The sequence below is a fragment of the Thamnophis elegans genome, chromosome 3 (genome assembly GCF_009769535.1).
Source record: "Thamnophis elegans isolate rThaEle1 chromosome 3, rThaEle1.pri, whole genome shotgun sequence".
Taxonomy (NCBI): domain Eukaryota; kingdom Metazoa; phylum Chordata; class Lepidosauria; order Squamata; family Colubridae; genus Thamnophis; species Thamnophis elegans.
In genome coordinates, this window is record NC_045543.1 from 23,217,650 (window position 1) to 23,234,026 (window position 16,377).

At 35.1% G+C, this 16,377-nt stretch overlaps 1 protein-coding gene across 1 annotated transcript in view; it reads left to right on the plus strand.

Annotated features, from left to right (window-relative positions):
- The window catches only part of MACROD2 (mono-ADP ribosylhydrolase 2), a 1,066,625-nt gene that overhangs the window by 151,051 nt on the left and 899,197 nt on the right, over nucleotides 1–16,377 (plus strand). The window contains exon 4 of the mRNA XM_032212948.1: nucleotides 4,320–4,349. Coding sequence (XP_032068839.1) covers nucleotides 4,320–4,349 — 30 coding nt within the window. The remainder of the gene's footprint in view (nucleotides 1–4,319; nucleotides 4,350–16,377) is intronic.

Sequence of the window (16,377 nt, forward strand, 5' to 3'; positions counted from 1 at the left end):
TCCCGTCAGGCCTGGGGATAAAGATCGTAACCCGTCCCCACCCGAATGATGAATGTTGTGTACTATTTTTACTTATGTATTGTTTTATGTCTTATTGTCTTGTATTCCCCTCCCTATATATTGTAAGCCGCCCTGAGTCCCCTCAGGGAAAAGGGCGGCCTATAAATAATAAAACTAAACTAAACTAATACTGGGAGGTAAAAGGAAAAAAAGTAATAAAAATGAAATAAATTCTATAGCACCATTTTCTGACCATGTAGCAAGACAGGGAACCAGGGAAATCAGCTCTTTCTCCTCCTTTGTGGGGAAATAGAGAAATAGACTCAAACTTTTTAAAAAATAAAATAAAATAAAATAAAAGAGTATGTGATTTTTCTTCTTTTTAGCTGGAGGTAGTCAGATACATACACTAGCAAAGAAGAAACAGGGACAAAATGTTTATTTACCAGGACCTTTCCTACTTTACTATGTATCAATTTCTCCTGAGATGAAATCTTCTAAAATTTCATATAACCTTTAAAAAAACCAAAACTATTTTTGACATCAGATAGAGAACCATTTCATTTGGAAGTAGATGGTTAAAGGCAAAGCTGGGAATGTAACATGTTTTTTTTTCTTTTCTAAAAGATAAAAGCCATTTGATGATAATGTGAAGGAGGCAGAACAGTAAACTGATCATTTATCTTGAAGTATTTTTCTGCTATTTCCCTTATGCTTTACATTCAAAATAAATGTTTAGACAATTTATAAACAATGTCAAACAGTTCTGTGAAAAACATATCATATTTATCTTATAATACCTTCTTTTTTATATTTGCATTGTTTCACTAGCTTCCCTGGTGCTCACAAATCCTTCTGTCAATGTCCAAGCAGCTATACAAATTCAGCTGCTGTAGTTCTTCTATGTTACTGAAGAGTGGATTCAAGAGGGCAGTTTTGCTAACATGATTTGTACAGACTTATTCTGATTTATACAAAATAAAGGAATGGAAGGTGAAAATAATTTCCTGCCATCTTGTTCCATTGGCATTGGCATTGGCAGTTGAAAGAAGTCTCCCAATTTCAGAGGGGCAACCTTGATTCAGAGCTGGTGACATTTAAAAAAAAATAGATTGACCCATTGCAGTATTTCCCTGCAAAATTATGCATGTGAATTTGGGGAACAAAGTTTGGTAATTCATTGTGAGACGTTTTCTAAAGGAGTTGAGTTATTTCTTATTGTTAGTGGTTTTAAAGCTTAATATTTTCAGCGTCTCTTTTCCCTTTCAGCTTCATTAGTACAAATACTTCTGGATCCTCCCCCCTGCACCCTATCCTACATTGCTCAATGTAGTTTTAACCCAAATTATTACTCGTGTTTGGGCTTGGTTTTGCTGCTTGTAAGAGAGTCCAACTTCCTGTCAGTTATATCCGAGAGCTTGGATTATAGTCTTAGATAAACAGTTTGGCACTGCATGTTCTTTTTGGAAGGCATGCCTAGGCTTTGCTAAAGCTGTTGAATGATTCTGTATATAATTTGCGTATCTGTCACTTTCGGGTATTACAATTTGGACTTTCTTTATATGTTACCACATTTGTATCTATCTTTGCTTAATTGCATTGCTCCAAATGTTAATTTAATATTTGATGAATAAATTGGAACTGTTGGAATTAAGCATTGGGCTATGTTTTCTTTGCCACAAAACTAAATATCTTCTAAGTTTTCCTAAATTGTATTTGAAGCTGCATACCTTGGCATATCTTTTACATCAGGACATTAATGAAAATCTGTAGGAGAAAATTTCCTGGTTTTCACTATCATCCCTGGCCAGGATATAAAGAGGCACTAATATTTGCACATTCCGTAAAGAATATGTCGGAACTTCCAAGATTCCCTGGTTCTATAGATTGTCAAAGAAAAACACAACTTCAGATAGTTGCTTCTCTCTTTTACACCTGAAAGAATCCTTGCATTTATATATATGGGGGGAAGGAACGGGGACTGGACGGGACAGGAACCTGAATTTTAATGGATGCATCCATACACTTTTCTTAGCAACAGTACCACAATGATTTGCTTTTACTTCCAGGTTAATGCTTATTTAATAAACCCAATTTTCTACTTCATCCTTTTTTTTCTTTTGAACCATATTGATTGGGTTGCAAGACTGAAGTTAGAGATTGTGTTATTATTGAATGTTTTTTGTGGTTTTGCAAACTGTAATCGTTTACACGATTTAAGGTTTTAATAAATACACCTGGTTAGTCTCAACACTGTAAATTTATTCCAGTTTCAAATAAGCATGAGCAAACAAACCAGTCAAATTGTGTGTCAAGAAGCAGCAAGTGATAAAGTTCAAAGATAAAAACTCAAATCTCAAAGAAAAGTCAGGGAGCTAGAAGTTCTAGGAGAGAAATCTACAGAGACCTTCATGGATTGGCATTACTCCAACATAATTACGAAGGTTAAATTGCTTCATACCAGTGGCCTCTGACTCATCTGAACTCACTGGGCCCAATTAGGCCTTGCTTTCTTCAGCAGGTCATTCTTGTCAAGCCAAGTACTTCTATAACTTTCTATTTGGCACTATTTCTCTTTAGATATCAGTGTTTTTGACAGCAGGTTGGAAAAACTCTGTTTGGGTCAGAATCTGCTAGAACCAAGGCTGGAACAGTGGAAACAGTTGTTGGCTTGGCATCACAGTTGATCCCTAGCAGATACCCTGTTTCTAGGAGGCATCTTCTGAATCTCTTCCTTATCTAAGGAGAGTTCTTGGGTCTGAAAATGATAATACAATATGTTGTAGAACCCATGCACCCTCCTACAGAATGAAATATTTTGAAGAATATCAAAAAGGCAGGATAGAATATTTTCCCTAAATTAGGAAAAAATGAAGAAAAGTCTCAAGGGAGGCAGAAACCAGCACTAGTCTCCCTGTCCCAAGCAGAAACAGTTTTTAGAAATGCAGATTTGGTAATCCATAAGACGGGGCCACATAAGCAATTAGGTTGACAAATTAACTCAGACAAACAATTAGAGTTTGCATTTCCTCTTCTACCTATAGAGCCAACCATGATCCCATAGGAATCTGACAGCAGCCATTAGAATATTAAATGACATATTCTTGCACAGGAACAGGAAGCTCAAATACAAAGTCCAAAAGCCCACCCACTCTCAACTCCATTTGTCAGCTGTCCCAGAATCACATGATGTTGGTGGTTCTGTACATCAATAAACCACCTTCCTTCCTTCCTTCCTTCCTTCCTTCCTTCCTTCCTTCCTTCCTTCCTTCCTTCCTTCCTTCCTTTCTGCCTCCATTTTACTCCTAGCTTGGAATTGGTACTGTATTTTTCTTCCAATACGTTCTGGGTAATAATGCTATTGACAAACCAAATCTACCAGGTACCCCCATAGTAGTGGTTCTGAAGAAATCTCTTGCTACATTGCTACATTCCTTAAACTCTGTGTGATCTCTAGTGCCTACCTTTTAAATAGATGTTGATATGTCCAGCAAATTTATACTTCTTATTTCTGTTGAGGTCCTTGACATGCAACTATTTAAAATAATGGGATTATTAGTATTATGGGACTTATAAGTATAATGGGATTTATTGGGTAGATAAATTACATGCAACTGTTGTAACTTTATATTATGCTATATGTACTATACTTATACTAATTCATAGTATTAATTATTAACAGGGTTAGTTTTCAATAGTTTTTTCATATATTTCTTTATTGTCATGCTTTAAAATGGTAACGTTTCAGTTTGAGATTTTTATGAATATTTAGGGATTACATTATGATTTAAAATGACCAAAAACTCTGGTATACAATAATATGGAAGTGCAAGTGAAATCATGATATATGCTTCTGTAATAAAGATAAATATGAGTGCATGCACATATATGAAGGTCATAGTTCTTAAATGAAATAGAAATAGAAAATATGTATGAGTTTATCAGATATATTTTATTATGTTTATGTTTATTATTTGCCATTTGTGAGGCTGCCCTGATATAAGGTTTTTGGACTCCTTGATCATTTCTCCCCCTGCAAATTTTGATGTAGTTAAGAATACAAGTCCTACCATGTTTTGTGGGAAAAGATGGTTGGAGCAATTTTAATAAGATGAATTTAGTATATCACTTTCATTTCATGCTGGGTTGGAAGAGAAGCAATATATTACTTTGTACATCATTTTGGAATTCCTAAAGGTATCAAGGCAGAAAGGGAACAGGGTAAAAATGTTATTTTTCCTATAGTTCTAAAAGAATGTGCTGTAAGGTTAGCTATTTGGAAATATAATTTTGGTTTCTTTTGTTTCCCCCCCCCACAGCTAATTCAAGTCTTCTTGGAGGAGGTGGTGGTAAGTTTTTCTTTTTTGCCTCTTATGTATTGAAAAAACTAATCTATATTTAAGATTAAATGCTTGAACCACTGTTGGACAATTGCTGCCTAATATATAAATTCTAAAAGTCTGCAGTTTTTAATAATGTGAATAATAGTATTTATTTTGCTGGGCTACCAAATCTGGCATTGCTATTTAATAAAGGGTTAGATTTTAAGTTTTCATGATCTGATTAAATTCCACCATGATTGTAAAGTGATTACCACTATCAGGTTTTGTAGTCTGAAAGAAGGGCTAGGTTTTAGAGAGAAGGTGAGGAGACAGAATTTAAGAGAGTTGAGATGCTGCTAAATTAGATGTACAGTGAATAAAAATATATCCAATTTTCAGTTTTCTGAATACTGATTTATTGAGACACTACATACTTGTAGAGTAATTTACTAAATTTAATGCCACTCCAATTGTTCAGAAAAATAGTAATATTCCCTTCCTTTCCCGTTCCTTTTTCTTTTTTTAAAGAAACCAATCATTGTGTTTTTCATTTTATAGCTTTCAAAATTGTTGAAGCAGTTTAGCAAAAAGAATAACATGAAGATGATTTTCGGCATCTTTGTTGCTCATTTTACTCCAACAAAAAAAAAAAAGGAGAAGAAGGGAGGAGGAGGCCTTCTTGTTGGATATCTTTCAAATGCTTTTGTCAGATATCTAAGCATATTTTCTGGCTATTGTTGAGAGGGATCTGGAGATCTCAGTTTATTTCTCAGAATGGAAATGAAACAAAATTTTAACTGGTTGAAATGTTGAGAGTCAGAATCAATCTTAATCTGATTGGCAGTATTGTGCAATTCTTATTTTTGGAGCAAACATGTATTTGGTTTTATTTCTATACAGAATTGTAACGTCATGGAATAATTATTTTACATAGCACGTTACTTTATTTGATGAAGTCACTATCATTGTTATTAATTGGAAGAAAAATATTATATAGGTTGTTTGCATGACATACAGCCCTGAAATCACCTTTAGAGAAAGAAAAGGGGATAAATGACCCTGGGATGATTGTGGGCTAAGCCATCAGGTAGAGTTGTTTCCATATGACTGTGCATTGTATAGCAAATTCTTCCAATTTTTACAAAAAATCTCTCATCTAGTTTTGTTATCTAAACCTTTTGAGGACCCGGATTGTTGGGGGCGATATGCTGACTCTGTAAACCGCTTAGAGAGGGCTGAAAGCCCTATGAAGCGGTATATAAGTCTAACTGCTATTGCTATTGCTACTGCTATTGTATATTTCAGTTTGAAATATACGAAATCAACCAGTCAATAGACTGATTGGAAGGAAGGGATACTCATGAAAACTTAAATGTCTTTTAAATCTGAATATGCAGAGGTTTTTTTTTTCCAAATGAAACACCTAGAATATGGTGGACAATTTGATGTTCAGAAATAAAGCTGGATAACAAAAAATGGAAGTAACAGTGCGGCTGTTAATACTCACTAGGCTCAAATGCTACTTTTTCCCCATCAGAATTTATTCCATTGGTCCCGACAGATCAATTTTAATCTTCCATGGCAACATGGAATTCTGAAGAAACTTATCCATAAAGACTTGCACTTGAGCCACTGCTCCATTTGGAATGTACTCAGGCCAGAAGAATTATTAGAGAAAGGGTCCTAGATCTAGAATTTCAGAATGAGGTCAGCCATATTCCAGTCTATGCTAGCTCATATAACTAGATCCAGATTGGAACCAGGCAAATACTTAATTACGTTAGCATTTCCTATAGGACAAAGAGCCTTTTCAAAGCCAGGTTTGATGTGCTATTCCCCACAGCTCTTAATGGGAGATTTACAGAGTCTCAGGCATATAAGATCATGTCTGCATAGAAATTTTGAAAGTGGGGATGGGGTGGGGTGGGGGAAGCTTAGGAATTGTCCGGGTGTTCTCTAGCAGACTTATTCTCATGAGGAAACCTGCAGGGGCTAGATAAACTGTCAGCCTCAGACCGGGCCTGCTTTAAATATACTGGCATAATCCAAACCCCTCTTTTGGAATATAATTATTTTTTCAGCTATAGAAATCTTCCAAACTGCAGAATGCACTCACCTTGTGAGTGTTCCTACAATTTGGGACAAGATTAAAGTGAAATATAATTATAAGGATTTAAAACTAACTGAAAGTGATAAACTTGTGTAGAGTTTAAATTATGAAAATTTAAAATAGATTAAGGATTAGTTAAGTTTGGCATATTGTTTACTTTAAAGTATTTTGGAGATAATTCAATAACTTAAACATGTAGCCAAATAGAATTAACATAAGAAATGAAAAGTCAAGAAATGTACTAAGAAATACATTTTGGGCACCTTGTCAGGAGGAAGGCAGGAAACCAGGTTCTACAACAATATCTTAATAGTAAACTAAGCATTAATAAGAACAGAATACTGCACAAAAGAAAATAATATAAAATTAACTTGTTTAATTAGGGATTGGATAATAAGTACTTTACAAAAATTGGAAACTCTTTAGTTTTATGCTAAAACTGTTGATGATTTCTGAATTTGCCAATTAAAAAGGATTGAATATGGGTAGAAGTGAATAGTGTGATGTAATCTTAAAGTGGGGAGGAATGATACTACTGTAACTCTGTAATAGCTGCAAAGAAGATTGGAAGAGTTTAAGTATTTTTTTTTCTTTTCTACATTTTTCTCTCATTTCTCTTTCTTTTTCTTTCATTTCTCTTTCCTTTAATTACATCTATATTTTGTTCATGTTTATCTTTATTCTATTCTTTAATAAAATGATATTAAAAATATTCTTGTTCACAAGTAATATTGAGGCCACTACACCTGTTCTTTAACACTATCTCTATTAATGCAATCAAAAACTTTCATTCTTCTGTTATTGACGTGTTATAGGCTGTAATCAAAGATTTTTTTCTCTTGATTTTCTCTTCTCAGATGAACTATTTACTATAGAATATACAATGTGGCTAGATTAGACCTGGCAGCAGTTAAAATTTATTTAGCAGTCAAAATTCACAAACAAATAAATCGTACTGAGCATAGATAAACTTACTAAAAATTCCTATTTCATTTTTATTTTTATTTGTTTTTACTTCTTTCTTATATCTTTCAGAGACTCCACTTCAGTCTATAGTCTTAGTTTTAATATTACAAATTTTATACAGCTATGTTAGGATTCTAATTTTATAGTACTTCATTGAAAGAGGTGTAACTTTTCTTGCTTTTATTCTATGCTGCACTAATGACCCAAATCAACATTTGATTGACTGAATTGAGTTGTATTTTTCATAAATATTCAAATAACTTAAATAGACACAAATCACATAACTTGTATAGATAATATAAACAACATAAATAATATGTAAATCATTGGGTTTCTTTCATATACAATAGGTATGTCTTGAAGTTTGATCAGATATTATATTTGAAAACATATAAACTGTGGGCCTTAAATTAAGAGTTTACTGCATACAAGATGAATAAGGGAGAGGCAAGAGGTGATTTAAAATATATCTATACTTTTTATTGGAAGAATATTATAGTTCTGATCTGCTATGGTTATGGTGTTAGAGTATGCATGTCTATAAATGTATATAGATCTATGTATAGCTATATCTATTTCTGTATAGCCATATACTTTTATTTCAAAATGTTTAACATTCCTCCTGCCTGTTTGATAGTTATGTGATGAGTATTCATTTTTACAATTTAAGTGTGGTAAGTTGAATTTTATTCCACTAAGAGTGGAATTGGATTTGCATAGATACTTAATTCTTTCATCTTGTTAAAGAGCACTTCAGTCATTATCCATAAATGCTGATAATTTCTACTTGGTTCAAGGCTTTATCGAAATTTTCTAGTTCAATAGCAATCCTCAACTCCCCTTAGAGGCAGTTTTCCCTCCATTTAAAAGCAGAAACTGAAAACATTTTTCTTAGCCAGAAGTGCTTCTGGTAAAGAAACACTATCTGAAGATAAAAATTATATGTTCTGTGGTTGGAAGAATCAACATCTTACTCCCACACCCATTTTTGACCATTTCAGGAAAATGTATCCTCTTTCCTGCTTCAAACAGGTGTTCATCTTTATCATTTTTCTTATTAATAAAAGAAACTGAATATATTTCCCTTATTTCCCTTGATAAATATTAAGGATATCAGAATCAAAACTGCACATATATAGTCCACACTGAAAAGATTCAAAAAGATTCTTTGCAGTAATATAAAATACAGACAGATGTTTCTTCAATCACCTTTTCAGCAATTTACCCACATATTGGTTCTCATCTGACTGTGGGCACAACTTTGAAAGATTGCTGGGGCATCTTCTTAGTGGCTAAAAAAAACAGTTATTCATAATTAAGACTCAATATATAAGGATTGGAGGATGCGGTGACCTAGCAGTCAAAGACATTGGGCTTGTCATCTGGAAGGTTGGCAATTCGAGACTCAAGCACCACACAATGGGGTGAATTCCTGTTTCTGCCTCAGCCCTTGCCAACCTAGCAGTTCGAAAACATGCAAATGCAAGTAGATAATTAGGTATCACTTCGGTGAGAAGGTAACAGCATTCCATGCACCTTGATGTAGTCATGCTGGCTGGTTGACTCAGATGCATATTCAGACAACACTGGTTCCCTCCACTAGAAAACAGAGATGATACTGTGACACTCCCTCCTAGAGTTGGACATGACTGGATAAGGGAAATCTTTTATTTTTTTAAAAATTTCATCTAGCATGTATTACATAAAATAAATACCTTTACTTTATAAAGGATTTATGCCAAACTATGTAAGATTCATATTTAGCTAAATATGCACATCTCTTTTTGTCAGATGACATTAGAATGAGATATTGTATCATGCTCTGAAAATACATTATTGTTTTACAATACTGAGTTTTTAAATTCCAAAGCAAAACTGAAATTTTGTATATAGTTAGTAATATAAAAAATTGATCCCCTTGATATTTAAAATGGGAATGATGTAAGCATACTTTAATTTTAATATATTATTAGAAGACAAGGCAAAATGAAAATACTATAGTTTGGTTGGATCGTTTCAGCCTGCAAAAAATTGCATTGCTATTGTATGTTGTCTTTCTCCTAATATATTTGTTAAAAAACTGAAATTTGGAATCTCCATTATGCTTCATATACTATATACTTCATCCTTTGGAGTAAGCAGCATAGTGCAAAGTAGAGAAATGGAATAAGAATTTAGTGAGATAAAGAAATTAAATATATCAAATAAAATGAAATTTAGCTAAATGTGATTTAGAACACTATTCATGATGTTTTTCCATATGTATTATCTATGTATCTGTATATATGGGTACATTGGTGGAAAAGTTATGGTGGCAATGTGTATATTCTTTAAGCCTCTGATGAAACCATATTTTACCTATAATTGAAGAGACAGGCATTCAACATGTCTTATACTACACATTATATAATATATAACAACATATATAATTTATTACTGTATTCATTGATTTTTTTTGGTTGATCTGCCTTTGCTTTGAAATACTGTGATGTAATCCATATAACAAAATTCAGCATAAATAAAATGGACTGTTACTAATGAGCTACTATTATTTTTTTTCCTTATAATGTAAGCTAAAGCACAATAACTCATTTGGCTTAATTTTTGTTATACAAGAAAGGGGGAATAGCAATGCTTTTAGACCCACAAATTAGTAATGGTTAACAGTATATTTACAGATGGACCTCAACTTATGACCTGTCATTTATGACCTGTCACACTGCCAGGCATGAAAAAACCAGGTCAATTAAATTGATTTATTGCTAAAAAGCCTATGCACAGGAATCTTCTCCAAACCACCTGTTTGGAGTTAGATACAGGGAAGAGAATTGAAAGAGAGGGTTGGACTTACTGTGTTTATAGCTGCTTAGGGATTCTAGCTAATCCTTCTTTTAACCTCTTTTACATCCCTGTAATTACTATTCTTCCTTCACTATTTGAAGTTACAATGGACATCCCCAGGCTTACTTACAATCTGGTTTCTCTTACTGACCATTATATCTACTTATCAACTATGTGATTCACTTAAAGATGACACAAAACGGTTGTAAAACAGGGCATGGTTACACGGTGACCTGCTTAATGACCAGCATTATTTAACAACCCCATTTCTGGGCTCAATTATAGTCGTAAGTTAAAGACTACTTGTAATTGTTTTCAATGTATTACAAATTATATCAATGCAATTAATGTATTACAAATTATATTATTTGGATAAGAATTGCAGTGATAGTAATATATTTTAATAAAATGCCTTAAGAAAAACCCCTCATGTCTGTTTCCACTATTATACTATTCTTGGCTACTAAAAAGTAAGAATGACTTTCATTATCTACAAATGAGCTATCTCAAGGTGAAGGCCATTGACAGAGCTTACATAGAGCCACATTTCATTTTGTTCACTATTGGTAAATTAAATTAAGCTACTCTCATACTGCATAATCAAATTTATAATCATATAAACAATAAATAAAAAATAATAATTGATTAGAGATGCACAAAATATATTTTGTGTTCTTTGCACTCTGAAGCTGTGTATTTATTAGTGCTGTGCAACATTTTAGATTTGAAGGGCAGGAAAGATGTTTTCAATAACATGTGAGCATCTGCAGGGTTCCATTTAAAACCAATGCACGAATGCATTGCATGAATTCAATGCATGAAGCACACTATAGCTCTAACATTTTGTTTCTTTTCTTAAAACTGTCCTGCATATGGTTGCGTGCCAGGGAAAGTTTTGGTGGGTATCTTTAGCCTGGCAAGGCAATCCAGACAAGAAGGACATCTAGGGGTAGTCACTGTATCTTTATTGTAAGCTTAAATTAATAGTCTATTTTCCCCCTCCTTTCCTTTACTCTCTAGAAAACTAGGGAAGGTTCAATCTGAAATGCTTGCCATATCCCCCCTCCTTCTGTGGGTTGAAACATCTTTTATACATTAGTTGTTCAGTCTGTGGCTCTTCCTCCCCTCTCCCAAGGTTATTCCCAGATTCCATTACGGTATTTTTTTAATACATACTTCACAGTAATTGGAACATGTTAACAGTACAGGGCGGGGCATAACCTTTTCCTAGGGGGTCACAGCAACACTTGTAATAACAACACAAATAATTCATACACCATTCGAAAGCCCATCAAAAACTGAGTTTATTGACACGATTTAATAGTCAGTATGACCACCATTAGCCCTTCGAACAGCATTCAAACGAGGTGGATAAGAACACAACAAATCTTCAAACAGTTCCGTTTGATTTTCCAGATTTTTCAACACAGTTTCCAAATTCATTCTCAAAGTTTCAACCGAATATCGATTTTGACCTTGCTCCTGAATCATCAGAGCTTCCACTTCATCCTTAATTATGGCCCCAATGTTCTCTGCCGGATTGAGATCTGGCGAATTTCCCGGCCAGACGTCATTGCCCCAAAATTCGACATTGTTTTCCTTTAACAATTGCTGAGTCGCATTTGCACGCATGCAAGGAGCTTTGTCATGAAGAAAGACAGCCTCACCAACCACCAAGACATTGTCTGGATCACTGAGAAATGGAATGACATTCTCCAATAAAATTTTCTCACGGAAATAACTGCCATCCCAGGATTCCCCTTTATCCTTCAAAACCCAATGCAGTTTCTTGGCTGTGAAAATGACGAAAATCCCGATGCAAGTCGGATTGCGAACTATTTGTCGATATCGTTCATGTTTGGCGATGTCGTCGACGTCTTTAGCCCAAATTCGATCGTTCTGGAAATTCGGTTTTCGAATGGCATAAACGAAGAATTCGTCAGATGGCGCCAAATGAAGAAAATCTTCCTCGGTCCATTCAGACAACCAATCGCACAACCAAAGCCGATCTTGAACGTGTGTTTGAGTTTTCAATGGTTTGCAAATGACGTGGAATGGCTTCAAACCTTCTCGTTCTCGATATCGGCCGATTGTCCTTTGATCAACTCGTTTTCCACGAATTTGAAGGATTTCTTGGGCCACTTTTCGGTTTCCTTTTCATTGTTTGCGACTGCCAGTTGCAATGATGGCTTTGCTTTCTTGGGACAGTTGCAGAGGACGCCCTTCTCCAAATTTTGTGAAACATTCTTGGGCTGTTTTGTTCCAATTATCAGTAACCCAATCCGGATGATGTTTCAATTTGTTTGCAATCCATTTTCGATTGATAAACGTCGCTCCAGCATCGCGAGCCTCTTGAAAGGCAATGCATTTTATTCTGTCAATGATCCTTTGTTCTTCCGAATCGAATTTTCCAGCCATTCTTAAAGCAAATTTAACATTTAATAGCTCATTCAATTCAGTTTTTTATGGGCTTTAAAATGAGGTGTCGCGGAAGTTGTAAACTGCTGTCGATCTTGCTGTGACCCCCTAGGAAAAGGTTATGCCCCGCCCTGTATTTAATTTGGTTAACTTTAAATAGTAAGAAATCTCTTTTAATTTTGTCCTGACCCCATTTACTATGTTTTGGAATGTAGCCTCCCGTATGCCAATTGGAAGCCAAGTATAACTTTTATTCCATAAAAACCTTGTCAGTTTGAAAAAGAGTTGCCTGATCCTGATTCCTCTTACTCGTGCTTGATCTGTTTTTTTTTCTTTTTGCTATGATAACCATCCCTGCACAATGCATCTCATGTCCAACAGTTAAAAGCTTTGATGGAAGTTCAGTTCATCTTTCCCATTGCTGTCTTGTAATACTGAGAACAAGGAGGATAAATTTCTTCTCTACCACTCTCTGCAAAAAGGAAGCAAAATAAAATGCTTGCATATCCGTGGTGGGATACGACCGGTATGCCGTGGTACGGGCGTACCAGTGCCTGCTGGGAGCATCAGGTACCGTTCCGGTACAGTGCTCCAGAGGGCTACTTGCCCGCCCGCCCTCCTTACCAGTATTTGAGCTGGTCAGGGCTTTTGCGCACACACATGGAGCGTATGAAGTCTGTGCGATGCTCCGGCGAGCAGCTGGAGCATCACAGGTGGTAAGTATGCACTGTGCTTGTGCTGCACGCATGCACGTGGTGGATTCTGAGCCCCGTTGCGGTAACGTGATCTGGAACTCATCTCTTCTGCACATGTCCATACCTTCTATCTGCAGATTCTGTACATTTGTTTTGGCTGTATCCAAAGGCTGCTGTGCGGTGGAACTATAAGACTATCAACCCATTTCACTTTTGAAGCCTTGGAAACAAAAGTTGAAATGAGGTAGGAATGTCCATAAGCTCCACAGTGCTGAAACATTTCAAAGAAGGTTTATTGTAGTTTCAAATATATTATATCAAGGCGAAAAATATGTATTGTATATTCAGTTGTCAAATTTTACCCACTGTGAGATCAAAGAGGTCCAGAGCTGGTCACAAACTGATGCAGTGTTCTTGTAAAAGTGCACTTTGTAAAGGATGGTCTAGAAAGGCAGCAATCAGTAGTTCCAAGCTAGAGACGATGTGAATAATTCAGCTGTATCAGAGTCTCAGAGTGACCAAATATTTTTCAAATCACAGATGGGAGAAAAAAGCCTTAAGAGTTTAAAACTCTGGACCATATATCTATATAAAGACTCTGGTTTATTTGTACCACAAAGGACAATAATCTCTCTGTCTCTCTGTCTCTCTCCCTCCCTCCCTCTCTAACTCTCTCTCTCTCATAATATCTAATCTAATTGTAAGCCTGAACAAGGGATTAAACATCTGGAGATCCAAGATTTACTGTGAAGCCATGATTTGTAGTGTAAAACAGAATCGTGTACATACATATGTGCATATATATAGCAGATGGATATATTTTTCCTATAAGCAGTGATGGTGCTTATTTATTATTTATTTATTGTGAAGAGTTGCTTAATACTAACATTAAATATTCAGTTTGGATCCAGTAGAAGCTTCTGCTTATGCAAAGAATTTTTGCTCACATAAATAAGACTCCTTCACATGACCCATGCCGAAAGTTCTTGCAATGTATCATGGGAAAAAAAAAAGAATTAGGATGTAACTATAGAGTAAGGTTACATAAATGTACTTATAACTGCTGTTAAGAAGATCAAAAACAACTTCTTCATTATTACCGTGTTTCCCTGAAAATAAGACAGGGTCTTATTTTCTTTTGACCCCAAAAATAAGCACTTGGCCTTATTTTGGGGGAGGTCTTATTATTTTTGAGGTGCAGGAGGTGGTGAGCGTGGTCACCTCATGGCTGCTGCTGTGTTGCAATATTTTGGGAGGGCTTATTTTTAAGGGAGGGCTTATTTTAGCGCATGAGCTCAAAAGCCTAATTGGGCTTATTATCTAGTGAGGTCTTATTTTTAGGGAAACAAGGTATTTTTCTCGATACTTATATACTTGCATTATGGCTTGTAGGGATTGTACTTATTTTCATATGGTTCCTAGTTATAAGAGTGATTGCATAATTTATGGGAGTCTTTCCATGGTTGGTTTATTGTGGATGTAATCAATTGGGATTTCTCTCAAATAATTGAGGAAGTGGAAGCCATGGTTTTTGACTCTACTTATTAATTTCAAGTTTATACATTAAGTTTCACTGTACCATTTTTTCATATTAAAGGCCAAAAGAATTTCAGCCCATATTGATTATGAAAGAATTTGAATGTTTTAGGGGCATTTTTTAAGGTTTTAAAAACTTTAATTTACCATCTGATTGCTTGGCTTTTCCTGTGAATAGTGTAATATATGTGTCTTAACCCTATGCAAATCAGTTGCTCACAGATACCAATAGTTTCTATAAAATAATTGATTTGTAGACAAGTAGGGATGGGAAGAGAAGAAAAACAAGTAATACTCCCCACACCCCAAACTCTATATGCCTGTTAAAGTTTGTCAGACTCCAGTATAAAGAATCAGGTATATATCATGGGCCTTTGATAAGTTTTATGACCTGCCTAAGGAAGAAAACAGATAACTGAAGATTTCCCATAACATCAGGCCTTGTGAACTGTGCAGCAAATTATACTCACATTATGTGTCAGAAAGTCCTGAAATAAATATCTGACCAAGTGGAAATGTCTCCTCTGTCCCTACATTTTGGGGAGTCTATGCCTTTAGTCTTTTCACACATTTGTGTAAGATAGTGTACTCTCTAGAACATTTTTGATGTTGCATTCATGCCTGCAAAATTCAGTGCTGTTTGGAGAATCTGTCCTTTTATTTGTACAAGTAAGTGACTGTAGGATCAAATTATGCTGTTCTTGAAAGCTGGTCTTTCCTCTGCATTGTTGCTTGAATATCCAACTTACTTTTCAGAAAAGACATTTTGTACTCCTCAGATAGAGCTTGTGTAATAATTGATTCAACTGGCAATCAGTTGAACAATATGAAATGGCATTTCACTCGAACATCCCCTGCTAATGTTCTTTTTATTTCAGAAAGTCATGGAAAGGAGTGCAGGCACTGAGAAGTCACAGTACTCGAAAACACTCTCTGCTGGTAGTAATTTCAATATGAGCTTTCTGACATTTTGTCTGGTTTACAATTTTCCTCTGGGGAAATGTGGCTGGCTTAGTGCTGTGAATATCTTTAACATGTGTTGGATGACATCGCTTGAAGAGTGTGTCTTTAACATTTGTTGTTGGAGATAGGGAGCAACAACTTCTGATACTTCTGGGGGAATTTGCATGATTGTTGTATCTGAATGATGTTATTTATCCTGGAGTTTCTGAGGATTCTTAACTTATATCATGCCCCTCCCCTCCAACTCCATTGTATTGGGTGGCAAAACAGCTAAACAAGATACCCATGTTTCATGTCTAATCAGAATGCTGCAATTATGGCCTGTGTTCTTCTAGAAATTCTCAGATTATCTTGAGTCCAACCATTTGGCTATAGTGGAACTTGTTTTGTTGTGTTTAGTTTTGCCAAACAACTCTCTTGACTAGGCAATATAACGAGTTAAATTTTATCATTTTTTTCCTCTCCAAAGTGGAAAATCCAAATTTGGATCTCTATCTTTTTAAATAAAAGAAACTATTAGTAAACA